We start from the raw sequence: 25,886 nt of genomic DNA on the forward strand, positions 1-25,886 counted from the left end.
AATAAATAAATAAATAAATAAATAAATAAATAAATAAATAAATAAAAATGGGTGAGATCCCAGAGTGTTGATTAAAATGTGACATCTACTAAATAGAAGACTATTTAATAAAAGCTCCACTGTTTCTTATAAATCAGTGGTTGTCAAACTCGAGTGTGCATAAGAATAAATTAAAGTGCTTGCTAAAGATGTAGATCTCAGGGGTACCTGAGTGGCTCAGTTGGTTAAGCATCCAACTCTTAATTTCAGCTCAGGTTATGATCTCAGGGTCGTGAGATTGAGCCCCACATCAGGTTCTGTGCTCAGTGTGGAGTCTGCTTGAGATTCTCTCTCTCTCCCTCTCCCCCGCCCTGCTTGTGCACTCGTGTTCTCTCTCTCTCTCTCTCTCTCTCAAATAAAATGAAATTTTTTAAAAGTTGTAGACCCCATCTGCAATGTTTGATTCAGTAAGTGTGCAAATGAAGACCAGGAAAGTCCACATTTTAAAAAAATTTTTTGAAGATTTTATTTATTTAGAGAGAGTGTGTACAAGCGGGAAGTGGGGATGGGAGAGAGAGAGAGAATCTCAAGCAGGCTCCCCACTGAATGCGGAGCCCTACTTGGGGCATGTTCCTACAACCCGGAGATCATGACCTGAGCCGAAAGCAAGAGTTGGACACTTAAGTGAGCCATCCAGGCACCCCAGGAAATTCACATTTTTAACAACCAATCCAAGTGATTCTGTTGTATTTGTAGAGAAAATTTTATGTTCAATAAAAGGGTTACAAAACTATGAGTTTGTGCTTCCTGTATATAAGTAGGCACAAGTTTGTATGTTTGTATGTGTGTAAAAAGTTTGGAAGAAAGTATTTCAAAATGTAAACAATGGTTTATTACTGATGGAGCTTTATTGTATTTTACAAATTGTAAGAAGTGATTAGGTATCTTGTACTTCATTAAAATTACAAAAAAGCTCTACCTACAGTCTGCTACCGACCAGTAGTGTGTGAAATTGCGTGTTTTACTTACCACTATTTTTCCTCCCACATTTGGTGGGTGAGAAATATTGAAGGGGATTTCTTTTGAAGCGATTGTTTTTAACTTGCATGTCTTAAATAGCTGATGCTGTTAAATACGTTTCTATTTGTGGAAAGCTTACATTTTTATTTTGGGTTTCAATATCATAATCTGTCACCATTTTTATATCATTTATCTCATCTTAATGTAAAAAATTTCTCAATCCTTCTTTTGGCGGTGCTTTTATTTTAACTAGTTTCTTTATCATAACTTTTACTTTAGTTGCAGATGTGACTATGGAAAGTAGTCCAGGCTCATCCATCTCTATGGAGCACCGGCTAGATGTTGAATTAAGAGCATCAAGTTCTAGCAGCAGCACTAGCATTTCCTCTGGCTCTGGCCCTGGCCCCCGTCCTGGTGAGTAGACAAGTAGATACATAGTCTTTCACACTGAATTACTTAACTAGTCAAGAAGGTACTTTGGAAGCAGCTTTAATGGTACATTTGGAGGTTTGCTTGTTAGGACTATGCATGTTACTTGGCCACTCTAGTGTCCATTTTTTCGTATTAACATTTATTTCATAGCATTTCATAGTTTTCCAACTGTTCATACATTGATTATTTTATCAAAACAGCGATGTCAGAGAGCAGATGTCTAAAACAGGAACTGAGGATCAGAGAGTTAATCTTTTTACTTGCACTTTTACTTCAGTCTTCTTATTTTAGTATTAGTTTTATGTAGTCCTTGGTGATTTATTTTCCCAATTTCAGAGTTTAGTAAGTAAGTATTCTTCCCAACATCCAGAGATCTCACTTTGAATGTCTGCTAGTGTTGATATAGTGTATATGCATCTCTTAAAAATTTGTTTCATGTGCCTGCTCATTGTGGTCTAATGGTGAACGCAGTATAATCCTCCATCTTTCTCCCTTGCCAGGAGTCCAGTGTATTCCGCAAAGAGCAGCACTTCTCAAATCCATGTTGAATTTCCTCAAGAAGGCCATTCAAGACCCTGCTTTCTCAGATGGCATACGACATGGTATTTGATTTTAGATTCTTTCTTGAAGGATCTTTGACTCTCTCCAAAGATCAGTTCTTTTGATACTTTTGATACTGGTGCTACTCTTTTTTAATAAGACAGACTTAAGAAAAGGCATGCCATTTTGAATAGCTTTTAGTCATTTTTTAGTGTTACTTTTCCTACACCTAAGGATTCTCTAGCTATTTTCATAGTGATTCACCTGTTTTTTCCTTTTTCAGCTTTTGACTCTGTGCTCTCACCTCTAGCCTGCTACTCTACTATGTCTGTGTCTGTATTCTTTTGTTCTCTGACCCACTGTTAAGAGGCTATTTCATGGACAAGGAATAAATAATAGAATATGAGGAGGAGATAAATAGAAACCATTAGACTGAAATCAACACAGGAGTTTGTTTACCGCAGTGGTGGTATATATAATATATTGCTCCATCATCTCTACCCATCAGACTACTTCTGGACTGATCATATTCTCCTTGATGTTCATTTCTTTTTTCTCTTAGTGATGGATGGTTCTCTCCCTACCTCCCTGAAACACATCATCAGTAATGCAGAATACTATGGCCCATCACTCTTCCTCCTAGGTAAGTGGTATTGATAGTTGGTTATACCAAGCTGGAATAACCTGGCAGAGTTCTCTATGTGTTTTATATCCTTATAGGGTTTTACTGTCCACGTTTATCCACTGTATGTATCTTTCTAGTTGGTGATGAAATAATGGTCAGAATTCAGTTTCAAATGCCAAATATACCTTCTATAAGCAGTATATTATAAATAATTTGTGGTAAGTAATATTGTACATTTGTGCTCTACTTAACATTGCAAGTGTGGTAAGAAGCATGTCTTTATTCTCTGGTTGGTCCCTAATCTTGGTCTGGAAAATTGAGTCAGAATGGTTTCCATTCTTAGAATTGAATGTCAGACCCACAAACTGTTATATAGAAAATTGTTTCTTGCTGTAGAAAATGCAGTTTGGGAGGCTGTGGATACTTTGTAATTATTTGTAAAAATGCCTGTGCAATTTTATGTTGGTGATACTCTGCATATTGCTGTTGTTAAAACCTCATTTTTATTAATTGTCATTTATTGAGTGCCATACATATTCAGGACAGTGAGATATGACAGTTTCTAGAATTCTCCTTAAAACTAAAGGAATGTAGTGGGGAGTGTAAAAATAGAGAAAACCTCCTTGTACCAGTAGCACATGTTTTTTAATACTTTGTGGTATCTGGAGTGAGTAGTTTTGGCTACTACAGTTTAGGTAGTTGTTCCCTTGCTGAAGCAAATTCGGGTTTTTATATTTTAAGTTTGTATCCTATGACCTTGCTAAATTCACTTAGTAGTTCATAATTGATTTGTTAATTTCTTAAGATATTTTGTATAGTCTTGTCATCTACAAATAGTTCTTTTTTTAATAATCATTTTGCTTTTTATGTCTTACTGCATTGGCAAAGATTTCCAATTAAATGCCAAATAGAGGTAGTGAGAATGGGCCTCTTTGCTTTGTTCCTGAGCTCAGGGGAAAGCATTCAGTATTTCACCATTAAAATTGAGGTTAGCAAAAGGTTTTGTTCCTCTTTATCAGGTTGAGGAAGTGTTCTCTTACACTAGAGCAACTTGCACCCTCCCAAGGTTAGGTTCATATGGCAGAACTCATGACAGCAGTTCTTTAGTATGATTGAAGATTTGTTACACAGGTGGAGAGGTCCCAAGTCACGATGCAGGGAAGAAGGATGGCTCTCTCTGGTTGAAAGCCCAAAAACAGAGAGGGAAAAGCAAGTGCAGAGGCATCTTATAAAGGGGAAGTTGAAAGGAGGCAGCAAGAGGACATGTGTGCTTATGGGGTGGAGGTGGGGAGCAGGTCAGCCCTCATAATGACACGGGAAGCCAGAAATGAGACTTGGAGTACTAAAGCAAATATTAGTGGAGGTCAAAATTCCTTGTCTAGAGTCTTAATTCATCCCTGCTGTTTGAATTAGCATAGTAACCTTCCTTGTTTCCCATAAATAACTTGTACTTGAGAGGGACCAAATTTGCAAAGCCAACTCAAAATAATTAGGCCAACAGTTATTATTGTAGCTCCATAAATGATAGTGTGGAGCCTTTCACCCTAGCCAGAAGGAGACAGCCAGGAAAAGAAATTAATGGGGGCCTGATAATCTCTTGGCACATTTTTTAATGTAGTTGGCTATTTATTTTGTTGTTTTATTTGAACTGTTCTGGATACCTTACCTGTATTATTGACCCACATGCAGCAGGAAGTCCCCTTTAAGGCACAAACACCGCCTTAAAATAACAGTAGTTTAATACCAATCTGTTTTAAGATTTTATTTATTTATTTATTAGAGTGTGCACGTGCATGCACAGGTGGGGGGTGGAGCAGGGAGGAAAGGGGGAAAGAATCTCAGGCAGACTCCGCATTTGGCGTGGAGCTCAGCGCGAGGCTTGATCCCACAACCCCAAGATTGTGACCTGCCCTAAAACCAAGAGTCGGATACTCAACTAGACTGCTTTGTCCCTCATTAAGCGCTACTAAGGCTTGAGCTGTTTGGTTTATGTGGTTGGCCAGGAGTTGTGCCGTTGTTTGGGTAGCCTCTATAAGATGCATCTATGTCACAGAATTTGAAACACCTAATCTTGTGCCCATTACACCAAAGATGGTGATGCAGCCCAATATAAAAGATAAAAAGATGGCCCAGTGCTCCCTTCTGTGGCAAGACTTAATGAACAAGCTAGACATTCTGATTGGATCTGGGATACCTGGATACTAAATACCCATAGGACACAGGTCAGGGTGTATGGATTAGAAGGGAGCGGTTGGTGGAGTAGAGTGTATGTATGACCTTGCTGAACAGGAGTTGTGTCAGAGGAGATCCAGTAGCCCAAGGGGGCTTGAGGGTGGAGTTTCTAGTGGCCAAATTACATCAGGGCAGACATGCAAGGGCAAAATAGTCTCAGCAAGAGGGGCATCATTGTCTAGACTCTGGATTGGTGGGGAAGGGTAGGAAGGGCATGAAAAAGTAAGGAAGCATGTTGTGAGGTTGTGCTATCCTGCTGCGACAAATCTGTGCTAAAACCAACCAAATAAGGATTCTGAGTCTTCCTAAATTCAACCTCTTGACTATTCTACCCCATTTTATACCCAACTGTATCCCTTTTTAATTTCCCCAACTTCTTTTTCTTCTGTCGCTTCCTGTCTTGGCCCTGCTGCATTACAATCTGTTTAAATACACTTGTGCTCTGTTCTAGCCTAGCTGATGCCAACACCATGATGGTTATTATGGACTACTTAACCAGAGAGAGTGGCAGATAGTCAATATGAATATTGAAGACCTCCCAGGGGACAAGAGTTATTTGTATAACTGATTGCCTGGGCTTGGGCACATGTGAATATTGCTAGATTTTTTTATATAAATACTGTCTTTTAGGTTGAGGAAGATGGGAAATGTTGGTGCAGTGATGGTGGAATAATGGAAAGTAAAGTGTGAGACTGTCAGATTAGGGAAAGTCAGCTGATGCAGCCATTGGAATTGTGACGAGTGATGTAGCCACCCATTACAGGGGCAGTTAACATTTAGGGCTTTCACTACTGATACCAGGACTATCAATTGTGCTGAAATCATCATCTAGGATACTGAGTTGATGGGAGTCCTGGCCTAACCCCAAAACTTTGATGGAAGGTTTTACACATTTGAGAAATAATTACAGAAGTGATTGATTTTCAGTATTCTTTGTCTCTAGTAGTTACAGAGTAATTTCTTACAGGGAACTGTGGACTGATTGAACATCTCCAAGCAGTTGAGGTCACAGCATGGGCATAAACCAAAGAGTCTGACATTGAGTTGGAATGGTAGACTCCCAGACGCAGGCCATGAGCCAGATTTGACATTGCTAGGCCAACCAGAACCAGAGTGTTCCATAATATTTTCAGACCCATTGAGACCTATAGGTCTTGACATGATGGAGGTGTCCATTTATTATTTAAGTCACAGGCATTGTTATCCCATTGTTATCCTGTAGTGGTTTCCCATTCATTATCTCTAATAGGGTGGATCCAGAGCTAGCATCCCTACTTAAGAATGTTAGTACTGGGAACTAATTTAAGATCTTCCTTTTCTTTTTAGAAGAACCATAAAATTGTAGGTGTGGGAATAGGCAGACACCAAGACGTCCATTTCCTACAAAGAGGAAACCTCCAGTTAACGAACCTTTAAAACTATTGTATTGGGAAAAGACTTCAGCAAAGACCTTTTTTTGGTGGCATACAGAATAGTCAAAAGAGCAAAGGCCCTCAATTTTCAGTGGATCCCTTTCTGTTACCCACTCTAAATACAGGCACCAATCTAGCATAGGTTGCACCAAGATCAAAAAGGGGCGGTGTCTTCAAGTGAGAAGGGTTTCTTTTTGGGTATTACAGATTCATACATGGAAAGTGTTCCTTTTATGGCTAGAAAAGGAATAGGGAGGTCCTTGTTGCATTTTGTTAGGATGCCATATGACTTGAAAGGTTGAGAATTCAGGATAACTAAGAAAAAGTGGGTAAAAGAGACCAGTTAGGAGACCATTGTCCATTTTTTAAAATTTAAGAGCAGGCCCTTAAGTAGGCTATTATGATTTTGTGTTAGGTCTGCTGTCTGCAGATGATAAGACAAATTGGAAGATCCAGGTGATGCCTTGTTTTTATTGTCCATGCCCATTCTGAATGAATAAAATATGTACTCACATCAGAGTCAGTGTTATTTTGAAGCTAAAAGGAAACATTTAGTGAGGCCTATATTAAGTGTTGGCAATAGCATGGCAGGAGGAATAAACCAAGAGCAGGCTTGTGTAACATTGAATCTTTGTGAGGGAATAGTAACTTGCACCAGCAGATTGGGGCAGTGGCTCAATAAAATGAATTTGCCAGTCAGAGAAGGATTCCCATTGACCATGATGCCGATGGCAGGACAGGGTGCAAAGATGACATTGGTAAGCAGAATTTGAGCCAGGGCCAGTAACATTGGATGCTATGGCATTGAGCCCAAATATTAAGGGTCTGGAGATTGCGATCGCTGGAAGTCTCATGGGACCTGTTGAGCTGAGGGCAGGGAGTAATATCTGAGCTTATTTGAGAAGTGTGAACAAATTAGTCAGCTGTGGCATAAAAATGAGCTTCCTATGTGACAGCCTTGGTATGAGTGAGACATCAGGCTTTAATTGTAGTATGCGAAATCTGAGCAGCAGTATGTTCCCAATGTAGAAAGCCTGATAGGGCATGATACTGAATGTGGTAACTTTTGAGCCCATCGACCAAAAACCCACTGAGGCTACCCAGTTAGCTACCATCCAGGAGTCTATAAAAATATGCACAAGGATCATACCTTTATTGAGGTGTTCTCCGATGCCAAAATGACTGTGGTCTGCTCTCTAGTTGGGCTGACTCTTGAAGACCCATCCTTTATCAGGAGTGACCTGGTTATGGGTTGGAAAGCAGCAACTTTCCAGCCGGTTCCATCACATGTGATTGGTGTTACTGCCATCTGTAACATAAATGGACTCCCTTTCTACTGGATTTCCTATTCAATGAAGGTGTGTCCCTGTGCTATTAAGACAAAAGTCTGAGGCTGTGAGTTCATGTTTTGACTTATTTTGGACCTTTAATTATAATTTACTTTGCTCTAAACATTTTAAAAGACATTTCAGGTGTTTAATCCAGCTTTTAGTTGTTTTCAACAGAATGATTTGTTGAAGTATTGTGCCTTTTTATCTTAAGAAGTTTCTATGTTAATGTATTTTTTTGTGATCACCAATATGTTCGTTTTTCTTTTTCCTAAAGTCTTGTGTCTTATGTTAATTTTTTTCATATTCCGAATCTTACACTAGTTTTCTTACTCCTTTTTTGTAATGGTTATTCTTATATTTTATCGACATCTAAACTTTAAAAATTTCTTACTCCGTCTTCTGCCGAACTGGACAAGATAAGGTCTTCAACCTGCGCCTTCACATCACCCCTTTCTCATCGTCTTCTTTGTCCTTTTTTTTTTAGTAACTCTTTGACTTTCCTTTTCTGATTCACGTTTCATTTTGTTGGAGTACATCTTTGGGTAATTTTTGAAGTGTTACACTTCTTATTCTTTAAGAATTTTGTGGACATTTTTCCATGGTCTTCTAATGTTACGTATTGTAGATAACCATGATGTTAAACTGGTTATTGTTCCTTTGTAGGTAACTTCATTTTCTCTTTTGGAGTTTACCAATTTTACCAGGACATAACTTAGTTCTGTTTCTTTTGAGTATTCTCTCATAGCACTTGGTTAGGCCCTTTTTAAAATCTGATAATTTTTTCTTCAGGAAAATTCCTTTGGTTCCTTTTAACTTACATATTCTCTCTTGGAAACCCTATTGTATAGCTAGTATGCCTACCATGTTGATCTCATGTCACTTTCTGAGAGAATTTCTCTGCGTAATCTTTCAAGATGCCTATTGCATAATCAAAGTTATAAAATTTTTTTACCAACTTTGTAAATTTGTAGCTATTTCCTTATTCTTGAAGGACCCTTTGTCTTAACACATTATTGCTGTTTTATGGGTTTTGTAGGTTCTGGAATGTGATTTTTATCATTAATTTTTTAAGAGTTATCTTTCATTGCTTAACTCTTAGGAGTCAGTTGCTAGGTTGCACGTGGAGCCAGTTGGTTTTTGTGTTTCCTTTTTAAATTCTAATATTTGGTCATCTGTTAATTTTAAAAGATCGTTTAAACTGTCCCATTGCACATAGCGTTATGACATAGCATTATAGTTAGACCATGATAAAATAACAGATTTGATGTCTTAGTAACCTAGTAGAACACTAGAACCTCTAGTAGTAAAATTGAATACTCAATTTTAGACATTTGTAAAAAAAAAAAAAAGTCTATGGAAGGTTGTATACCAATAAGGAACCCAAAAAAGGACTTCCATTTTCCATAGGTTTGTAGTCCATCAGAAGTCCCAAAGGCCATTGACAACTGTTGGTCCCCATTAATTGTCATATATTTGCCCTTTCAGTGACATTTGGTGTAGATGAAAGGTGCTCTGTTCACCATCTTGAACTGAGTTTTAGATCTCAGTTATCAGCATTACAGCTTTGTTTTATATGTAGTTTATTAATATTTTATGTGTGTGCACCCTCTTTGTCAGGTTTTAAAATCAAAATTTTTAAATCTCATACAGTGAGTTGGGAAGCCTTGTCTTAATTGCTCCTAGAAGGTTTAATAATCTCACATCTAAAACTGTCAGTTTAGGGACACCTGGGTGGCTCAGTCAGTTAAGCGTCTGCCTTCGGCTCAGGTCATGGTCCCAGGGTCCTGGGATCAAGTCCTACATTGGGCTCCTTGCTCAGCAGGGAGCCTGCTTCTCCTTCTGCCTGCCGCTCTTCCTGCTTGTCTGCACACGCGCTCGCTCTCTCTGATAAATGAATAAATAAAATCTTTTGAAAAATAATAAAACTGTTGGTTTGGTGCCTTTCTGTTACTTGGTATTTTTACTTTTAAAAATTCTTGTGGTTATTAGGCTAGTCTGCTTTGCTATCATTTCTTGAGAGTCAGTTTTTATGACATTTTCTTACAAAAGCATTGCATTTCACTTGTTAGCATACAGTTTGTAAAAGAATTTTATTCTGAATCTGGTTAGATCTCCTTTTGTCATTGCTGACATATTGCTTGCTTTTCTTGGGTTTCCCATAAGCTTGTAAGCTTTTTCAGTCTTTTCAGAGGGTTAGTTATTGGTTTCGAATATTCATGCTATTTGTTTGCAGTTCATTAAATGCTATTTTTTTCTATTTCTAGCTTTACTTTTGGTTATCTTTTAATGAATGCATTAATTTCCTCTTGAGCACTGATAATAGTCTATACAGCCCATGTTAAATATCATATTGTCAAAAATTGGTCAGATTAATACCTAAGAACTCTTAACATTGGTAATGGTATTTTAAAATTGCTAAAAGGCTTTTGAGAAGACGTTTTGTCCATTCCATCAGTTGTTTACATTCAATTCAACTGAGGAAACCACCCCCCATCTTAGATATTTTCCCTGCATTTTAAATTAAAAAATGGTGTGTTTTTAGATTTATCCGTTCTCGTAATTGTGCACTGGTTTATATCCACGGTGGTTCATGTATTTAGTGGAATGGTATGCAGCCATTCAAATGGAATGAACTGTAGTGTAGTGACAGGGAAATTAAAGGAGAATATACGGTGTATATTATAATTTAAAAGAAACAGGTTATGTAGCAGTATAATTTATATTTCTTAATAAAATTATATATATTTAAGATGTAGAACATGATCTGGTGTGTATATAAGTGAAATAGTTTCTATCATGAAGCTAATTAACAAATCATCTCACATAGTTACCTTTTTTTTATGTGATGAAAGCACCTGAAATCTGCTCTCTTGGTATATTTTTCAGTATTCAGTATGGTATTGTTAATTATCATTATACGTGTACATTGCCCATAAAAATCTTGAAGGTTTGTCACCTAATTCTTAATAGTGATCTTCTAATGCAACAGTATTAGGAGCTTTTATTTCAGAGTAAGTACAAGTATTTAAATTGTTGTACGTAGAGTATGTGTTTTTTAAGCCTGGAGTTTTGTTGTTAATACCTGTGAAGAATCTCTCAGTTTCTTCTATTTCTCATCTTTTTTAGCTACTGAAGTGGTGACTGTGTTTGTATTTCAAGAACCATCACTGCTGTCCTCACTCCAGGACAATGGATTAACAGATGTTATGCTTCATGCACTGCTTATCAAAGATGTGAGTCCTTTACTGCTTCTCTGTAAAGAATGCTCTGTGCATACCCCTCCCCACAATATGCCCCTCCCCTACTATCTCTCTATGCAATACCCTGGTCAAAGTTTCGTGGCATCTACACCTGAACGCTTTTAGAGGTCTTCAGACTCACTTGATCTTCTGTCTAGGTTCCTGCTACCCGTGAAGTCCTTGGCTCCCTCCCAAATGTATTCAGTGCACTCTGCTTGAATGCCCGAGGTCTTCAGTCATTTGTACAGTGTCAGCCTTTTGAACGTCTTTTCAAAGTTCTTCTGTCTCCAGATTACCTCCCAGCCATGCGAAGGAGGAGGAGTTCTGATCCTCTTGGTAAGTCACCAGGATTTATCTTATAATAATGGGTTTGCTGTTGTGCCAAGATTTTAGATGACTATCAAGCCACCAATTGGCAAGGAAACCCTTTCTTGACCTCACATCATTTCTCTGGCTAGGTATGCTAGAGGGCTTAATGGGAATTATCACTATAGTTATCACTATGTTACTATTCGTGTGTGTGTGTGTTCAAAAGTCCAAAGTTTTAATCCAAAATTGTACTACTTTTGGGAAAACCAAACTTTGGCCACAGATTGGGGATTTCAGAGGGGAGGGGGTGGAGGGAAGGGGTAATAAGGTGATGGGTATTAAGGAGGGCACGTGTTGTGATGAGTACTGGCTATTACACATAACTAATGAATCATCGAGCACTACATCAAAAACTAATGATGTACTACTATACAGTGGCTAACTGAACATTAAAAAAAAACACCACCACCACTTTGGCCATAGAAACCTTTCCCTTCCTAGGCCACTGAAGGGAGCAGATCTCAGGTGCCCTGAGTGGCTCCAAATCTTCAGGTGGTACCTCCAGGCCATACCCTCACGCTCCAATTGGCTGTAGCATTTGGGCGGGTCAGAAGCGGAACTATAGAAGAGTGACTCACAGAGGCTGTGCCCCCTCCTCTTGGGTTAGGGCAAGAGGAGCAGTGCTGGATTCCCACATGGACCCCAGGAGGCGGGTCCTGCACTGCACTACTACCTCAGTGGGAGAACCCAGGGGAGCAGGAATTAGCCAGTGGAGATCTTGGGGGCAAAGTTACCTGGGGCGTGGGGTCTGGCAGAAGGGGAAAAGGGTCTCCTTAGGAATCCAGATTTCCACCTGTCATCATTCTGTGCCACTTTGACGCCTCAGTGGCCAGAGCTTGAGAGAGGCTGAGGACTTGCTCCCAGTAACCTTTGGATATTGGCAAATAAGGGGTGGTGTTCCTCGGACTATCAACAGTTCATTGTTAGATGTACTGTCATGGTGCTAGTAAAAAACGGGTATTAGGGGCAGTATATTTCCAGATCCTCTGTCTAGTCTGTAGCAACAGGAGATACAAAGTCCTGAGGTGCTGATCTTAGTAATCTTCTATTCTAATATCCAAGGCCCCAAAATAGTCACAAATGAGTAGATTTCCTTCTCAGTGTATTTGAGACCATATTATTGAGGAATAGTGATACGGTAGGGCTCCAGAAAGAATCTGGTTTTCACAAGTATGCTTCGTCCTTTCAGCCACCACGGTAGCATTCTAGCCATTATCATTCTTTATTGGGGCAGCAAGAGGATTAATGGTTTATGCTTCTTTCTTTTGTCTTTCTTTACAGTACTAGTTCAGACCTTGGCAGTAGAGATTGCCAGGGTAGAGTGTAGTATACACGGCTATTTTAAAATATGCTCAATAGACTGATAAGGTTTTCTTCTTCCTCCCCAGTGATTTGCTTTCAGAAGTTCGTGTGAATTAATTTGAGAAAGCATGGCATTAGAAAATCACAACTACCAGTTCAGTTTCTTCTTTCCTCCTCATTGGCAGAGAAGATAGCTCAAATTCTGTTTTCTTTAGTCTTTCTAACAGTTCGTTTTTTGCTTTAGGGGATACCGCATCTAACCTGGGGAGTGCTGTTGATGAGCTCATGAGACATCAGCCCACCCTCAAAACAGATGCAACGACTGCGATCATCAAGGTGGGAAGTGATAAGGCTGACCATGGGCATGAGAGAGCAGTTAAGGGGGGTTTTAAGAAAAAAAGACCTGCTGGAGGTCATTTGGATTCTTGGGCCAGGCCTAAAAGAGGATTATGTCTACCTTATTTTCTCCATGTCCTTGGGTTGGTCCTTTGTCCTCCTCCCCCAAAAAGTCACTTAAGTATTGCTTTCTTCTATAGAATATTAACAAGTTGCCAGGATTTAGCTTCTATTTGTAAAAGCATATTACTTTTTCTAATCTTTGTTTCATGATTTTTTTTTTTTCACATTTAGTATCCCTGCCAGTTGCCTGTATAGTTTATGAGTTCCTGGTGCTTGTGAATTAGGACATGGAGTTAGTCATTCAGTCACTTAACATCCATGTGACCCTGAACAAGTTATTTAACTTCAGAACTTCAGTTCCCTTGTTTGTAAAATAGGATTGATGATTATATTCCAGGAGTGATATATAATATATACATGTATAAAGTGTTTTGGCATTTATGTGTATAACACATAGAAAATGCTCCAAAAATGTTAGTTGTCCCCCATTTCTTATTTACTAATAAATAATCCTATTTCCTGTGTCTTTTAGTTACTTGAAGAAATCTGTAATCTTGGAAGAGACCCTAAATACATCTGTCAGAAGCCATCAATCCAGAAGGCAGATGGCACTGCCACTGCTCCTCCTCCAAGATCTAATCATGCTGCAGAAGAGGCCTCTAGTGAGGATGAGGAGGAAGAAGAAGTACAGGCCATGCAGAGCTTTAATTCTACCCAACAGAATGAAACCGAGCCTAATCAACAGTAAGTGTTTGAGACAGGTTCCCTAGCCTTGTGATCGTAGGCATGTCATTTTCATCCATAAAAGCAAGGGAGTTGGTTCATTATAAGGTTCTTCGAGCCCTAAGAGTCTAGTTTTTTCTTTCTTTGACCATTGTTTGTCATTTATGCTTTCATATTTAATTGTATTGGTTGCCTTAACAAGGTGTCTTTCTTCAAAATTTGTTCATGGAATTGAATCAATTTCCTATATCAAGTTAATGGGCTTTTCTCAGAGGACTTTTTCCGCATTGTTGATTTGGTATTTGCTTCATTGCTTGATTGTTTGCATAAGTGAGCACATAATGAAACATTGCACTTTTGAAGCCTGTCTCCTAAGTCTTTAAAAATTACAGGGATTTGTTTTTGGTTGGTCTTTGCTTTTGATTACTATCTGTTTATTCTAGATAAATCAGAAGTTATTTAAGTTTAGTTTTACATAAAAATTGACTACCTGGATGGTGAGATGGGGATGGGCTTAAAAACTGCTGGCTGGTAGTGGATAATCTACCAAGCTCTTTGAGCTTATATTGTTCACATGCAAGGGATGAAATGTAACTTGTAGCTCTAACTCTTAATTACATTCATGGTAGAAGAGGGTGTGATCCCTCTGAACTGTCATGCATTTATCCATTTAATAAGTGCTCTTTTCGTTTATAGATAACTAGTTCTGAGAAAAGCAGGAATGTTTTAGGGCGGCTGGTCTTGAAGGATGGCTTGGAACTTTAAGAGAAAATTATGGCGAGGTGCATAGAAGGAGCAAAGGCCTAGACTCCAAAACTGGTGTGCCCTTTTGGAGCTCCAGGAGGTGATGAGCCTGTTGGTATGAGGTTTCTTTGGGTTTTTCTTTTTTTTTTTTTTTTTTCGTTTGTTTTGGAGGAGATGCATTAACTACTAAGTACGTTGCTTTGTTGAGCAGATGTCTTACCCTTGTCTGAGATGGCAACTCTACCTTCATTCTAGCAGCATCTTCTATTTTGATTAAAATGTTCTCTTTCCCGAAGAGGAAAACACCAGAAAGAAAGCAAGACTTTATATGCAGAGGAATCACTATCTGTGCTTACTTGCCACACCCTTGATTGTCAATCACCCTACTGGGATGACATTTCCTTTCCTGGCTACAAGACAAGGGAAGGATTTCTTAAACTTGAGGAGTAGGAGGGTGGTTTTGAGTGAGGCTGTGCATGTTCATCTGCATATAACTTTTTCTCTACCTGAATATCTTCTAGACACCTTAGATCTAACGTGCCCACATTTTAAGCTGTCATAGTAAATTGACGTTTTTCTCACACCCTTGTATTTTTTTATTCCATGCTTTTCTTGGGATATATGTCCCTGTGTTCTACCCATATTTGTCCCCCCAACCCCAAATTATTTCCTTCTTTTCTATCTACCAAATTCCTGCAAAGCCAGCTCAAATGTCACATTCTTAAAGGAGCTTTTCCTTTACCTCCAAATGGGAAGTCTTTTGTGTTCTTCCAAGTTTTGTTAGAATTATTCATACATTCTAATCGTTTCTCCCATTAATCTGTATGCTCCTCCAGGGCAGGGACAATGTCTCATTTTACAGTGTATCCTGATTTCTTTCTGTATAGCAGATAATCGGTCAGTAAATGTTCATTTGGCGCTTTGATGGAATGACTCAAGAGCATTAGATGAAGGCATTTCCTGAGTCTTAAATGTCAAGAGAGGTGGGTTCTTATGAAACATGAATGCGAATGAAGAGACACTGAAAATGTAGGCACCCACAGCATTAATACTCTACCATAGTGTTAGTCATATGTAGCTTCTAAAGCTACAGAGGACTAGTAATTGCTGTTCCATGGTATTGATGTTTTTCTATACTCTGCATGGTCTGGGTGTTCATCACTACCTCATTCACATACCATACCTAAGAGTCTTACAAATGTTGACACATACATACTTTCCCACTTCTGCCACCTTCAGAAGCCTCAGTTGGGTCACTCTGGATTATTAAGGCTGGAAGGAAAAGCAAGAAACTGCCTAAACTGAACCTCCATCTCGAAAGCCACAATATATTAAAGGGAGTTCTTTTATCTCCTTATCCCAGGTAGTTGTTATGTGGGAGTTACTATGTACTTTGTGCCAGTATGGGAAGAGGCTTGGAAAAATTTACACTGCGTGCTGTCCCCTCTCTCCAGAAGTCTTGTTTGTATCCCCCAATTCACCCCAATGCAGAATTCTTCAGTGGGACTCCCAAACAAATTCCAGTCTCACACGTCCTCATCTGTTGTCCAGTGCCTTAAACACATGAGTAAATTTTTTCCCATGTTTTTTATTGAGGTTTATTTTTTTGTTGTTTTTATAATAATATTTTTTATTATGTTAGTCACCATACAGTACGTCCCTGGTTTTTGATGTAAAGTTCCATGATTCATTAGTTGTGTATAACACCCAGTGAGTGCACCATGCAATACGTGCCCTCCTTACTAACCATCACCAGCCTGTCCCATTCCCCCACCCCCCTCCCCTCTGAAGCCCTCAGTTTGTTTCTCAGAGTCTATAGTTATTGAGGTTTAATTTCTATAAACTGCATAGATCTTAAGATTCCCATTTCTCTACCCTAAAGTGAGGCAGCTGCTTATTCCTTTTTCTTTCTTTTTTTTTTTTTTTGAGTATTTTAGAGAGAGAGAGTGCGCATTGCCAGGGGGTGGGCAGAGGAAGAGAATCCTCAAATAGAGTCCCCACTGAGTGCAGAGCCCAACACAGGGCTCGATCTCACAACCCTGAGATGATGACCTGAGCCAAAATCAAGAGTTGGACGCTTAACCTGCTGTGCCAGCCAGGCACCCCTACTTATTTTAATCATCTTTGAATGAATTTATCTATTCCAGAATATCCTATAAATACAATAGATGGAGTCCATATGTGTACCATATCTGATATATGTACTTACTTGTATCTGGCTTCTGTTCAGCGTGTTTTTGAGATTCATCCATGTCGTTGCATCTGTCGGTTTGTTTTCATTGCTGAGTAGTGTTTCATTGAATGAATATACATAGTGTTTATTCTCCTGTGGATGGATTTTTGAGTTTCCAGGTTTTTCCAGGCTAAAACAATATTTTTCTCTTATTTTTTCTAAAGTCAGCAGCTTGTATTTGAAAATAGTGTTTATATTTGATCTTGAGACATATGATTTTGTGCTCAATCTGGAATGAGGAAATTTAGGCACTCCAGTCTACCCCAGATACATGGAGCTTTGTTCTACATTGAGAGACAGTCACAAGTAATTCTAAATACTTGTATTTTGGCCTCTTTCTTCTGCCTTCTAAACTGTTTGATGTCAATAAAACTGATACTGTTGAGGATGAATATACTTGCTAATGAGTAACCAGGGCTTTTAGTTGAGGCACCATAGTTTATTTTGCAGTGGATTCCATTTACTTTGCCTAACTTAACTGCCTATCCTGAACAACTTGAAAGAAATGGGATATATGAATCCATGTGGTCTTTGAAACTTAAATAGCAAGTGTCTGGGCTTTAAAGGCAGCAAATGTAGAAGAGCAGTTGTTTCCTGAATTGTAGCTCACTGGGAGGACTTTTTTGCCAAAGGCAGCTGTGTCTTCTCAAGAGCTGGAAGAAAGACATGATTCCCACACCCCAAAAATTCCATGAAGCCTGTTGTCCTATACACCCAGTTGGAATCTTTCTTCTGTACTTCTGATTAAGGGCTCTAGTACCATAAATACACATGTAAAATTGAATTTGGGAATAGGTGTGTTTTAGTGAAAGGGGAGACAGGAAGTTTTTAATTTGACAGTTAAGGTAAATTGCTTTATTCATCATGGGAATGCAGTCTTAACTGTTTCAAAGATGCTATGGGTCAAAGTTTCATATGAGATTAAGATTACAATTTTTCTTAAAACCAGTTGGTAGGGGGATTTCTACTAGGGAGAGTTTATCATGTGTACTATTCCTGTATGATGTTCTGAGCCTGGAAGCAAAAAGATTAGGATAATGGAAAAAGTGGTTATTGAACAGGTTTGTTCCTAGATTTGGATTAAGAACCACTGTTGGTTTGTTTTTTCTCTTGTTCTCCCTAACTTCTATCTAGCAAATGAAGGAAGTACCTGGGTCCCGTTTCATGATATTACTTTGGCTCTTTGCCATTACCTCTGGTTTCTACAAAGGGACAAGTGTTTAATTTGGGCTAGAGCCACACCTGCACTCCTTAGCTGTAGAAGTGGATATCTGGATTCTTTCCCAGGAGATGCAACGAAGCTGGGGTAGATGATTGTTGTAAGTAGCAGGGAATGCTGCAGTGGTTCTGAGAAGGAACTTTAGAGTCAAGGAAAGGTTGCAGCCTTGCCATGGAATCATTCCACTTCTGACTTATAGGTCCTGCCTTTGTACGGAGTTCTTCCCTTAAATTCTTCATTGAGAGTGTTCACAATATCCTTGCAAACCCTAGCTCTGGATATTTCATCACTGAAGCCATTCATGATGCCTCTCCACTAGGTCTAGTCTGCATTTTGCTGTCAGTGTCCTCATGCCTGGCAAATCTTTATTTACATCTTATCTTGTTCAGATACAAGGACTATTAACTTAATGTGAATTCTCTTGCTTTCTCTCTCTCCCTACTTCTCCTTTTTATTTCTGCCCCTTCCCCCTCAGATTTCTTCAAGAGCCTATATCCAGAATGCTCCTTATTAGACTCAAGTTTTGTCCCTTCCTAGGGTTTATCTTGAGGTAGATTTTGTTTCATTTTAATATATTTTATGGGTTTTCTTTCCTCTGTTTATTCTTGCAAAAGCCAAGATTGGGCTAAATGCTACATTTTCTGCAGCAATGGCTTTACCGCAGCCTTCTCATTTGCAGTGCAGCATTGAAATATCTGAAACAAAAGACCTGATCCCAGTTTTGGGATAGTTCAGGGACTGTTGTGATACAAGCATAAATTGTTAGGAAAGGAGGCCTTGGGTGTTGTCTTCATCTTTGATTAACTTTGTTCTGGATGGTTTGTCAGTCTAAGCATGGAATTTTGAACAAAATTAAATTCCATTTCCTGCTATTATAACTTTAAACCTGATGGAAGAACATGGTAAGATGTTTTTTGTATTTGTTTCTTTGTCTAGTTCTTGTCTTCAGATGTTTCAATAGTCTCTTAATCAAACTGGCTTTTTTTTAGTATTTTCATATTGATGAGTTCCTCCTGTGATAGTTTGCCTAAGATAGAAGTTTCTTTTGCGATAATGTGCAAATGCTGGGTTTGTGAAGGCTTGGTTTTTCCTTTTGTGCTCTCAACCTAGTCAGGCTAGAAAAGCTAGCTTCAGAATTGATTTCAGCTCTTTTTTTTTTCCTGTGCTATACTAAAGACTAGAAGTCTGACTTAGAGAAAGGACCTAGAATTTCATGCTATTTCCCTTTCCTCACTTTGTTCTCTTGCACTGGTATTGTGAATTTGTGTAACTCACTCTTTTCTCCCTTAACAGGGTTGTTGGTACAGAGGAGCGTATTCCTATTCCCCTCATGGATTACATCCTTAATGTGGTAAGATTCATGGTAGGGCAAACTGAGTAAAGTTGTGTGTTTTTCTGGAAAATGTGTGGGATTACCAAATAGTCTAGTGGTTTCCACGTTTTATTTTCACTGGGGCCCTTAAAGTGTGGATCAGTGGGGAAAGATGTGCAAACCTTGTTCTATGAAACTGGTTTGCCAAAAATTGGACAACACTCTTCCCTTTTTTTTTGGATACTCCCAATATTCTGTTCATTGTTACTATTCCCCATTGGAATCCAAACAGAAGAGTGGACTGTCTTAGGACAATCTAGTATTATGTTCTTTGAATGTATCCAACATATATTTTTTCCCATTACTTGCTATTTTCCCATTAACTTCTCCTCTATATTAAAAAAATAGTAATATGGCCATTTCTTATAACTTCCCGTGTGTTTTACAGGAGAAAAGGGAAGAGTTTGAATTTTCTCAGAATTATTTCCCCATAAGGGGAAGCCCACTTAGCAATTTTTCTAGCCCACTAAGCACCTCCAAGACTTCTGAGATGGTTTCTCTTGTGCCTGTGTGTTTCTTGCCCACATTTTACTTTCTTCCCTTAAGAAAATGCTTTGTTTGGTCCAAATCACTTTTCCAGAGTTCTGGTTTTCATTTGCATTATGAACGCATTGAGGGGAAGTATCCATTTTTGCTTACAGGGGAGAGGCAACACACTATCATGCAAGAAGCAAAGTAAGAGATCAGATCTGATTTTGCCACTAATTCATGGGTGTGGCCCTGAGCAAGTGATTTACCCTCTCTATGCTCTCAAATTATATGACTTTAGGTGTGGCCAAAAAGGTAGATTGGGAAGAAGTAATTATTCCTGTGTGGTGGTTTTTTGTTTTTTTGAATGTTTAGAGTCCATATCATATCTATCCCTATTTACTTAAGGTTTTGGTATTCTAGAAAATACTGATTTCATGACCATAAGGCTACCCCTGTCCTTACTCTAAGCTGGCCTTTTAGTTCCAGGTGTCTGGCTCTAACTTTTTTTTTTTTTAAATTTTCATTACCTAGATGAAATTTGTGGAATCTATTCTGAGCAACAATACAACAGATGACCACTGCCAGGAATTTGTGAATCAGAAAGGACTTTTGCCTTTGGTTACCATTTTGGGTCTTCCCAATCTGCCCATTGACTTTCCCACATCTGCGGCCTGTCAGGCTGTTGCAGGTGTCTGCAAATCCATATTGGTAAGAGCTCTGGCCAAATATTTTCATTTCTTTTTAGAAATCAGTTTTGCAGTACTTCTGTATACATGTTTTCACTGTGGTCTCCCTTTACTTTGAACTAAAAAAATAATGAAGAAATTTGTGGTTTATGTACTACAAGTGAATCTTAAGTGAATTTTGTGACTAATAGTGTGTCACGTTATTTCTCATTGAAAAGTTGAAGTGTTTGTTCATTGTTCCTAGGTTTGGTATATAGTTCAAACATTTGAGTTTACTGGAAGGGATAGTAGATGAAGAAAGTTTTGGAACTGGGTTTATTATGTCATCTTTTCTCGTGGATACTTTTTAACACAATCTGGTATTGTTTAGTCATACAGCTTTTTTCCTTTTTCAAGCTCGATAGTCATGCATTTTAAGCACAATTGACCTATAGTTTATTGCTCAAATTTTGCCAAAAAATTAAGTGCTTTATTTACTTTAAATAGTGGTAAAATACACATCACATGATGTTTACCTTTTTAACCACTTTTAAGTGTTTGGTTCAGTAGTCTTAGGTACATTCACATTGTTGCACAACCAGTCTCCAGAAATTTTTCATCTTGCAAAACTGAAATTCTATACTCAACAACTCTACCTTCCCCTTTCTCTCCCATCCCCTGGTAAACATTGTTCTACTTTCTGTCTCTCTGAATTTGACTGTTCCAGGTATCTCATGTAAATGTAATTCATAAGGTATTTGTTTTTCTGTGATTGGCTTATTTTGCTTAGCATAATGTCTTGAGGATTCACCCATGTTGTAGCATATGTCAGAATTTCCTTCCTTTTGGGGCGCCTGGGTGGCACAGCAGTTAAGCATCTGTCTTCGGCTCAGGGCGTGATCCTGGCGTTATGGGATTGAGCCCCACATCAGGCTCCTCCGCTGGGAGCCTGCTTCTTCCTCTCCCACTCCCCCTGCTTGTGTTCCCTCTCTCGCTGGCTGTCTCTGTCTCTATCGAATAAATAAATAAAATCTTTAAAAAAAAATTTCCTCCCTTTTTATGACTCTGTTGTATGTATAAGCCACATTTTGTGTATCCGTTCATTCATTGATAGACCATTGGTTCGCTTCCACCTCTTGGTTATTTTGAATAGTACTGTGAACGCGGGTGTGCAGATATTTCTTCAGGACTACTTTGTGTGTGTGTGTGTGTGTGTGTGTGTGTGTAGTGAGAGCACTTAAGGATCTGTCAGTAAATTTCAAGTATACAATATAGTATTAACTAGACACCAAGCTATATATTAGATCCCCACAACTTACTCATAACTGAAAGTTTGCCCTTTGACCAACATCTCCACCTTCACCCCCCCCCCCCAGCCCCTGGCAACTATCATTCTCCTCTCTGGTTTTATGAATTTGACGTCTATAGATTACATATGAAAGTATGGTCATACCCAAGACTGCTTTCAGTTCTTTTAGTTGTATACTCAGAAGTAGGATTGCTGGATTATGTGGTAGTTCTATTGTTAATTTTTCAAGGAGCCACCATACTGTTTTCCATAGCAGCTCCACCGTTTCACATCATTTGAACCAGCAATGCACAAGGGTTCCAGTTTCTCTGCATCCTCACCAACACTTTTTATTCCCTTTTTCTTTTTCCTTTTTTTTTTTTGTTGGTAGTAGCCAACCTAATAGGTGTGAAGTGAGATCGCATGGTTTCGATTTGTATCGTCTAAATGATTAATGATGTTGAGCATCTTTCTATGTGCTTACTGGCTGTTTGTGTATCTTTAGAGAGATGTCTGTTCATGTCCTTTGCCCATTTTTTAGTGGGGTTTGTTTTTTGTTGTTGAGTTGTAGAAGTTCTTTATATATTCTGGATAATCAGATAAATGATTTGCAAATATTTTTTCCTGTGGTTTACCTTTACCTCTGTTAATAGTGCCCTTTGATGAACAAAGGGTTTTAATTCTAATGAGGTCCGTTTTATCTTTTTCTTACTGCTGTTGCTGTGCTTTGGTGTCAAATCTGAGAAATCATTGCCAAGTCCAGTGTCATGCAGCTTTTACCCTGTGTCTTCTTCTGTGTGTTTTTATAGTTTTAGCTCTTACATTTAGGTCTTTGATCTATTTGGAGTAATTTTTTTATATGGTGTGAGGTAAGGTCCAACTTCATTCTTTTGCATGTGGATATCCAGTTTTCCCAACACCATTTATTGATAAGACTGTTCTTTCCCTGTTGCACCTATGTCTTGGCACCCTTGTCAAAAATATTTTGACCATAGATGCGAAGGTTTATTTTGGAGCTTTATTATGTTCTGTTGGTCTTGATGTCTGTCCTTATGCCACTACCACCACGTTTTTTTATTACTGTAGCTTTGTGATAAGTTTGGAAATCAGGAAGTATATGATCTCCAACTTTGTTCTTTTTCAGGATAGTTCTATCTTTTTGGGGTCCCTTGAGATTCTTTTACAAATTTTAAGAGAGGTATTTCTATTTCTGACCCCCCCCCCAGCCATTGGTAATTTTATAGGGATTGCATTAAATCTGTGAATCTCCTTCATTAGTTGGATTGTGCAGTGATAAGTAAGTTCTGCTAAAAGTCAGTAATCCAGTTGCGTTTGGACTTGGAAAGTCCATAATTGTGACATGTCTGTATTTAATGTTTTATTTTGCTTTACTCTTTGCAATGTTAAGTGCTGTTTATAAGAGAAGAGGAAAAGAGGCTATGCTCCATCGCTGTCCTACCTCTAAGATACTGTGTGAGAATTGATAGATTTATTTAAAGCCACAGGAAAGGCAGATAAGTTCTCCTATTTTTGAATGACAAGTGATAGTATTTTACTGTGAGATATTTTTTTTTGCAGACTCAGAAGGCAATTACAAGAACCATGTCCTATAATCCTTGAGTTGTCTCATAAAAAAGGAAATTGCCTACCTGCTGCCTATTCTAGAATCATCTCTTTTTATTTTAGGAAATAAATAACAGCTGTATTACTGGTTCACTTCCATGCTTTGGAACCTTGCCTAATATTGCTCCCTGTTGAGCAGACTTTATAATTAATCTTATAGTATGGAGTCCTTGCTATAATAGTACTTCAGTTTGGCATCACAAGCTTTTAAATATGATTGGCTTACCACATTTGGCCTCTCATTTGAGAGAAGTGTTGTTCTAAAAGGAGGCATTGAGGTATGTCATACCTGCATTCATATTTTGGCTCTACCATTTACCAGGTGGGATACCATGGCCAGGTTCAAAATTTGTGACACTTGTCTTCTACTTCTTCCTTTGTGACTATTAAAGACATGAGGTATATGAAGTTCATTGTACATTAATGCTTTAATTATTATTCTTGTTTCAGACACTGTCACATGAACCCAAAGTCCTTCAGGAGGGTCTCCTTCAATTGGACTCCATCCTTTCATCCTTGGAGCCCTTACACCGCCCAATTGAATCCCCTGGAGGCTCAGTGTTGTTGCGAGAACTGGCTTGTGCTGGCAATGTTGCTGATGCTACCCTCTCAGCTCAGGCCACACCTCTACTGCATGCACTCACTGCTGCCCATGCCTACATCATGATGTTTGTTCATACTTGCAGAGTTGGACAGGTAAGAATTAGGGGTGAACAAGTGAGTTTAAAGCCAGCAAAATACGTAGGGCACATACTGGGCATCTTACTATGCTTAGAAACAGTTCTACCTGGGCTAGCTGCAGGTAGCCCAGATTTTTTTGGTGGGGGTTGCAGGTTTATGCTTCAAGATGCTATCTAGTTTCATTTTCCCTTAGTATTTTTTTTTTCATTAGAATTTGGGTATCCAAATTTGTTTTGTGAATTAGACTTTCTTGAGAGTAAAAGTTGAGTTGAAAACCTTGTTGAGTGCTACCTCAGGAATTTGATCTTTGCACATGTTTTATTAGGTTATTGTAAATAATAGGTGTTAATAGGGGCTCATGGGTGGCTCAGTTGGATAAGCATCTGCCTTCAGCTCAAATCATGATTTCAGGGTCCTGGGATGGAACCCCATGTCGGACTTTCTGCTCGGTGGGGAGTCTGCTTCTCCCTCTCATTCTGCCTCTTGTCTCTCTCACTCTCTCTCTCTCAAATAAACAAAATCTTTTTAAAAAAAATAACAGGCATTAATAGATCTGTAGCAGCTACAAGGCCAACTGGGATATATAGTCACCTTTTTTAATGGGCAAGCCTCAATTGGGTGCTCATCTGGCCTTATTACTTCCTAATCTTTGTACAAATGCATGTAGGCCTGATAATGGAATGGCAAGAAGGAAATTTGACCACAGTATATTTAAGTCAATGGTAATTAACAGAGATTAGTAACGATTACCTAAATATCAAACCCTATGCCTGCCATCCATGTGAGGTTCCTCTTGTGGTTCCAGAAGGACAAGGTTTTTGTGTGTGTATGTGTTCATCATTTTACAGCTTTCTGTTCTCAAGTAATCTATTCTAAAGATTAATGATGTAATGTTTTGGCACCCTTGTTTTATGCTGTTGAGCAGGAGTATATTCTTTGTATCAAATCAAATGAAAAGCACAGATATAAACAATTTAGAAAATAATTCAATTACATAACAGGTTTGGGATTTATTTTTATGACTTTTGATTTAATGAAATAAAATTAAGGTGAAATGTTCACTTCAAGTAATTAGATAAATCCAAATATTTATTGAAGTTAAGAAATAAGAGGAAAATAGCAAGTCCTGCACCACCTAACAAAATTAGAAGGCTGTCAAATGAATCTGCAAAACTGTTTCTTTTAAAAGAGTTGCCTATGACCATTGCCTTTTGCTTTATAAAAAGCAATGAGAAGAAAATGAGAAGGGATGTTAGATACAGACTGTAAATGTTGCAGAGGGCATCCCAAAGATCAGCTTCTGTTTACTTGGATTGCAGAGTGAAATTCGTTCCATCTCCGTAAACCAGTGGGGCTCTCAGTTGGGTCTGAGTGTTCTGAGCAAGCTGAGCCAGTTATACTGTTCCCTGGTGTGGGAAAGCACTGTCCTCCTCTCCCTGTGTACCCCAAACAGGTAAGGGAATGGTCATCTCTTTATTATTTCTGTTGTCTTTCTTAATAGAGAAACTAAGTTCAGTGATCCTGGAGGATTGCTTTGGTCAAGGACAGAAGGCTATTAGTAAAGAGTTCAGAGGGTTCCTTGTCTATCTTAATCTGTTCAGGTTGCTAGAACAAGATACCACAGACTGGATCCTTATAAACAGCAGAAATCTGTTGCTCATAGTTCTGGAAGCTGGAAGTCTGAGACTATGGTGCTAGCATGGTTGGGTGAGGGTCCTTTTCTGGGTTGCAGACTTTTCATTGTATCCTCACATAGTGGAAAGGACTAGGAATATTTCTGGAGCGTCTTTTATGAGGCAGTAGTCCCATTCATGAAGTTTCTACCCTCAAGACTTAAGCACTTGCCAAAGGCCTTCCCTACTACTATTACATTGGTCATTAGGATTTCAACAAACAAATTTTGAGGGGACACAGACATTCACTTCACAGTATTGTCCTTCCCATTTACCAGCCTAGACACATGCTTACAAATGTGTTATCTTCTGCA

At 38.6% G+C, this 25,886-nt stretch overlaps 1 protein-coding gene across 6 annotated transcripts in view; it reads left to right on the top strand.

Moving 5' to 3' along the window:
* Nucleotides 1–25,886, top strand: part of HUWE1 (HECT, UBA and WWE domain containing E3 ubiquitin protein ligase 1) — a 161,316-nt gene that overhangs the window by 69,214 nt on the left and 66,216 nt on the right. For all 6 annotated transcript variants that reach the window (XM_040631320.1, XM_040631324.1, XM_040631329.1 and 3 more), the window contains 11 exons: nucleotides 1,279–1,413; nucleotides 1,932–2,033; nucleotides 2,534–2,614; nucleotides 10,698–10,804; nucleotides 10,969–11,146; nucleotides 12,726–12,817; nucleotides 13,413–13,624; nucleotides 19,093–19,150; nucleotides 20,174–20,350; nucleotides 23,669–23,914; nucleotides 25,219–25,352. In XM_040631320.1, coding sequence (XP_040487254.1) covers nucleotides 1,279–1,413; nucleotides 1,932–2,033; nucleotides 2,534–2,614; nucleotides 10,698–10,804; nucleotides 10,969–11,146; nucleotides 12,726–12,817; nucleotides 13,413–13,624; nucleotides 19,093–19,150; nucleotides 20,174–20,350; nucleotides 23,669–23,914; nucleotides 25,219–25,352 — 1,522 coding nt within the window. The remainder of the gene's footprint in view (nucleotides 1–1,278; nucleotides 1,414–1,931; nucleotides 2,034–2,533; nucleotides 2,615–10,697; nucleotides 10,805–10,968; nucleotides 11,147–12,725; nucleotides 12,818–13,412; nucleotides 13,625–19,092; nucleotides 19,151–20,173; nucleotides 20,351–23,668; nucleotides 23,915–25,218; nucleotides 25,353–25,886) is intronic.

This window comes from Ursus maritimus (assembly GCF_017311325.1).
Source record: "Ursus maritimus isolate PB19 chromosome X unlocalized genomic scaffold, ASM1731132v1 scaffold_X1, whole genome shotgun sequence".
In the NCBI taxonomy this organism is placed as follows: domain Eukaryota; kingdom Metazoa; phylum Chordata; class Mammalia; order Carnivora; family Ursidae; genus Ursus; species Ursus maritimus.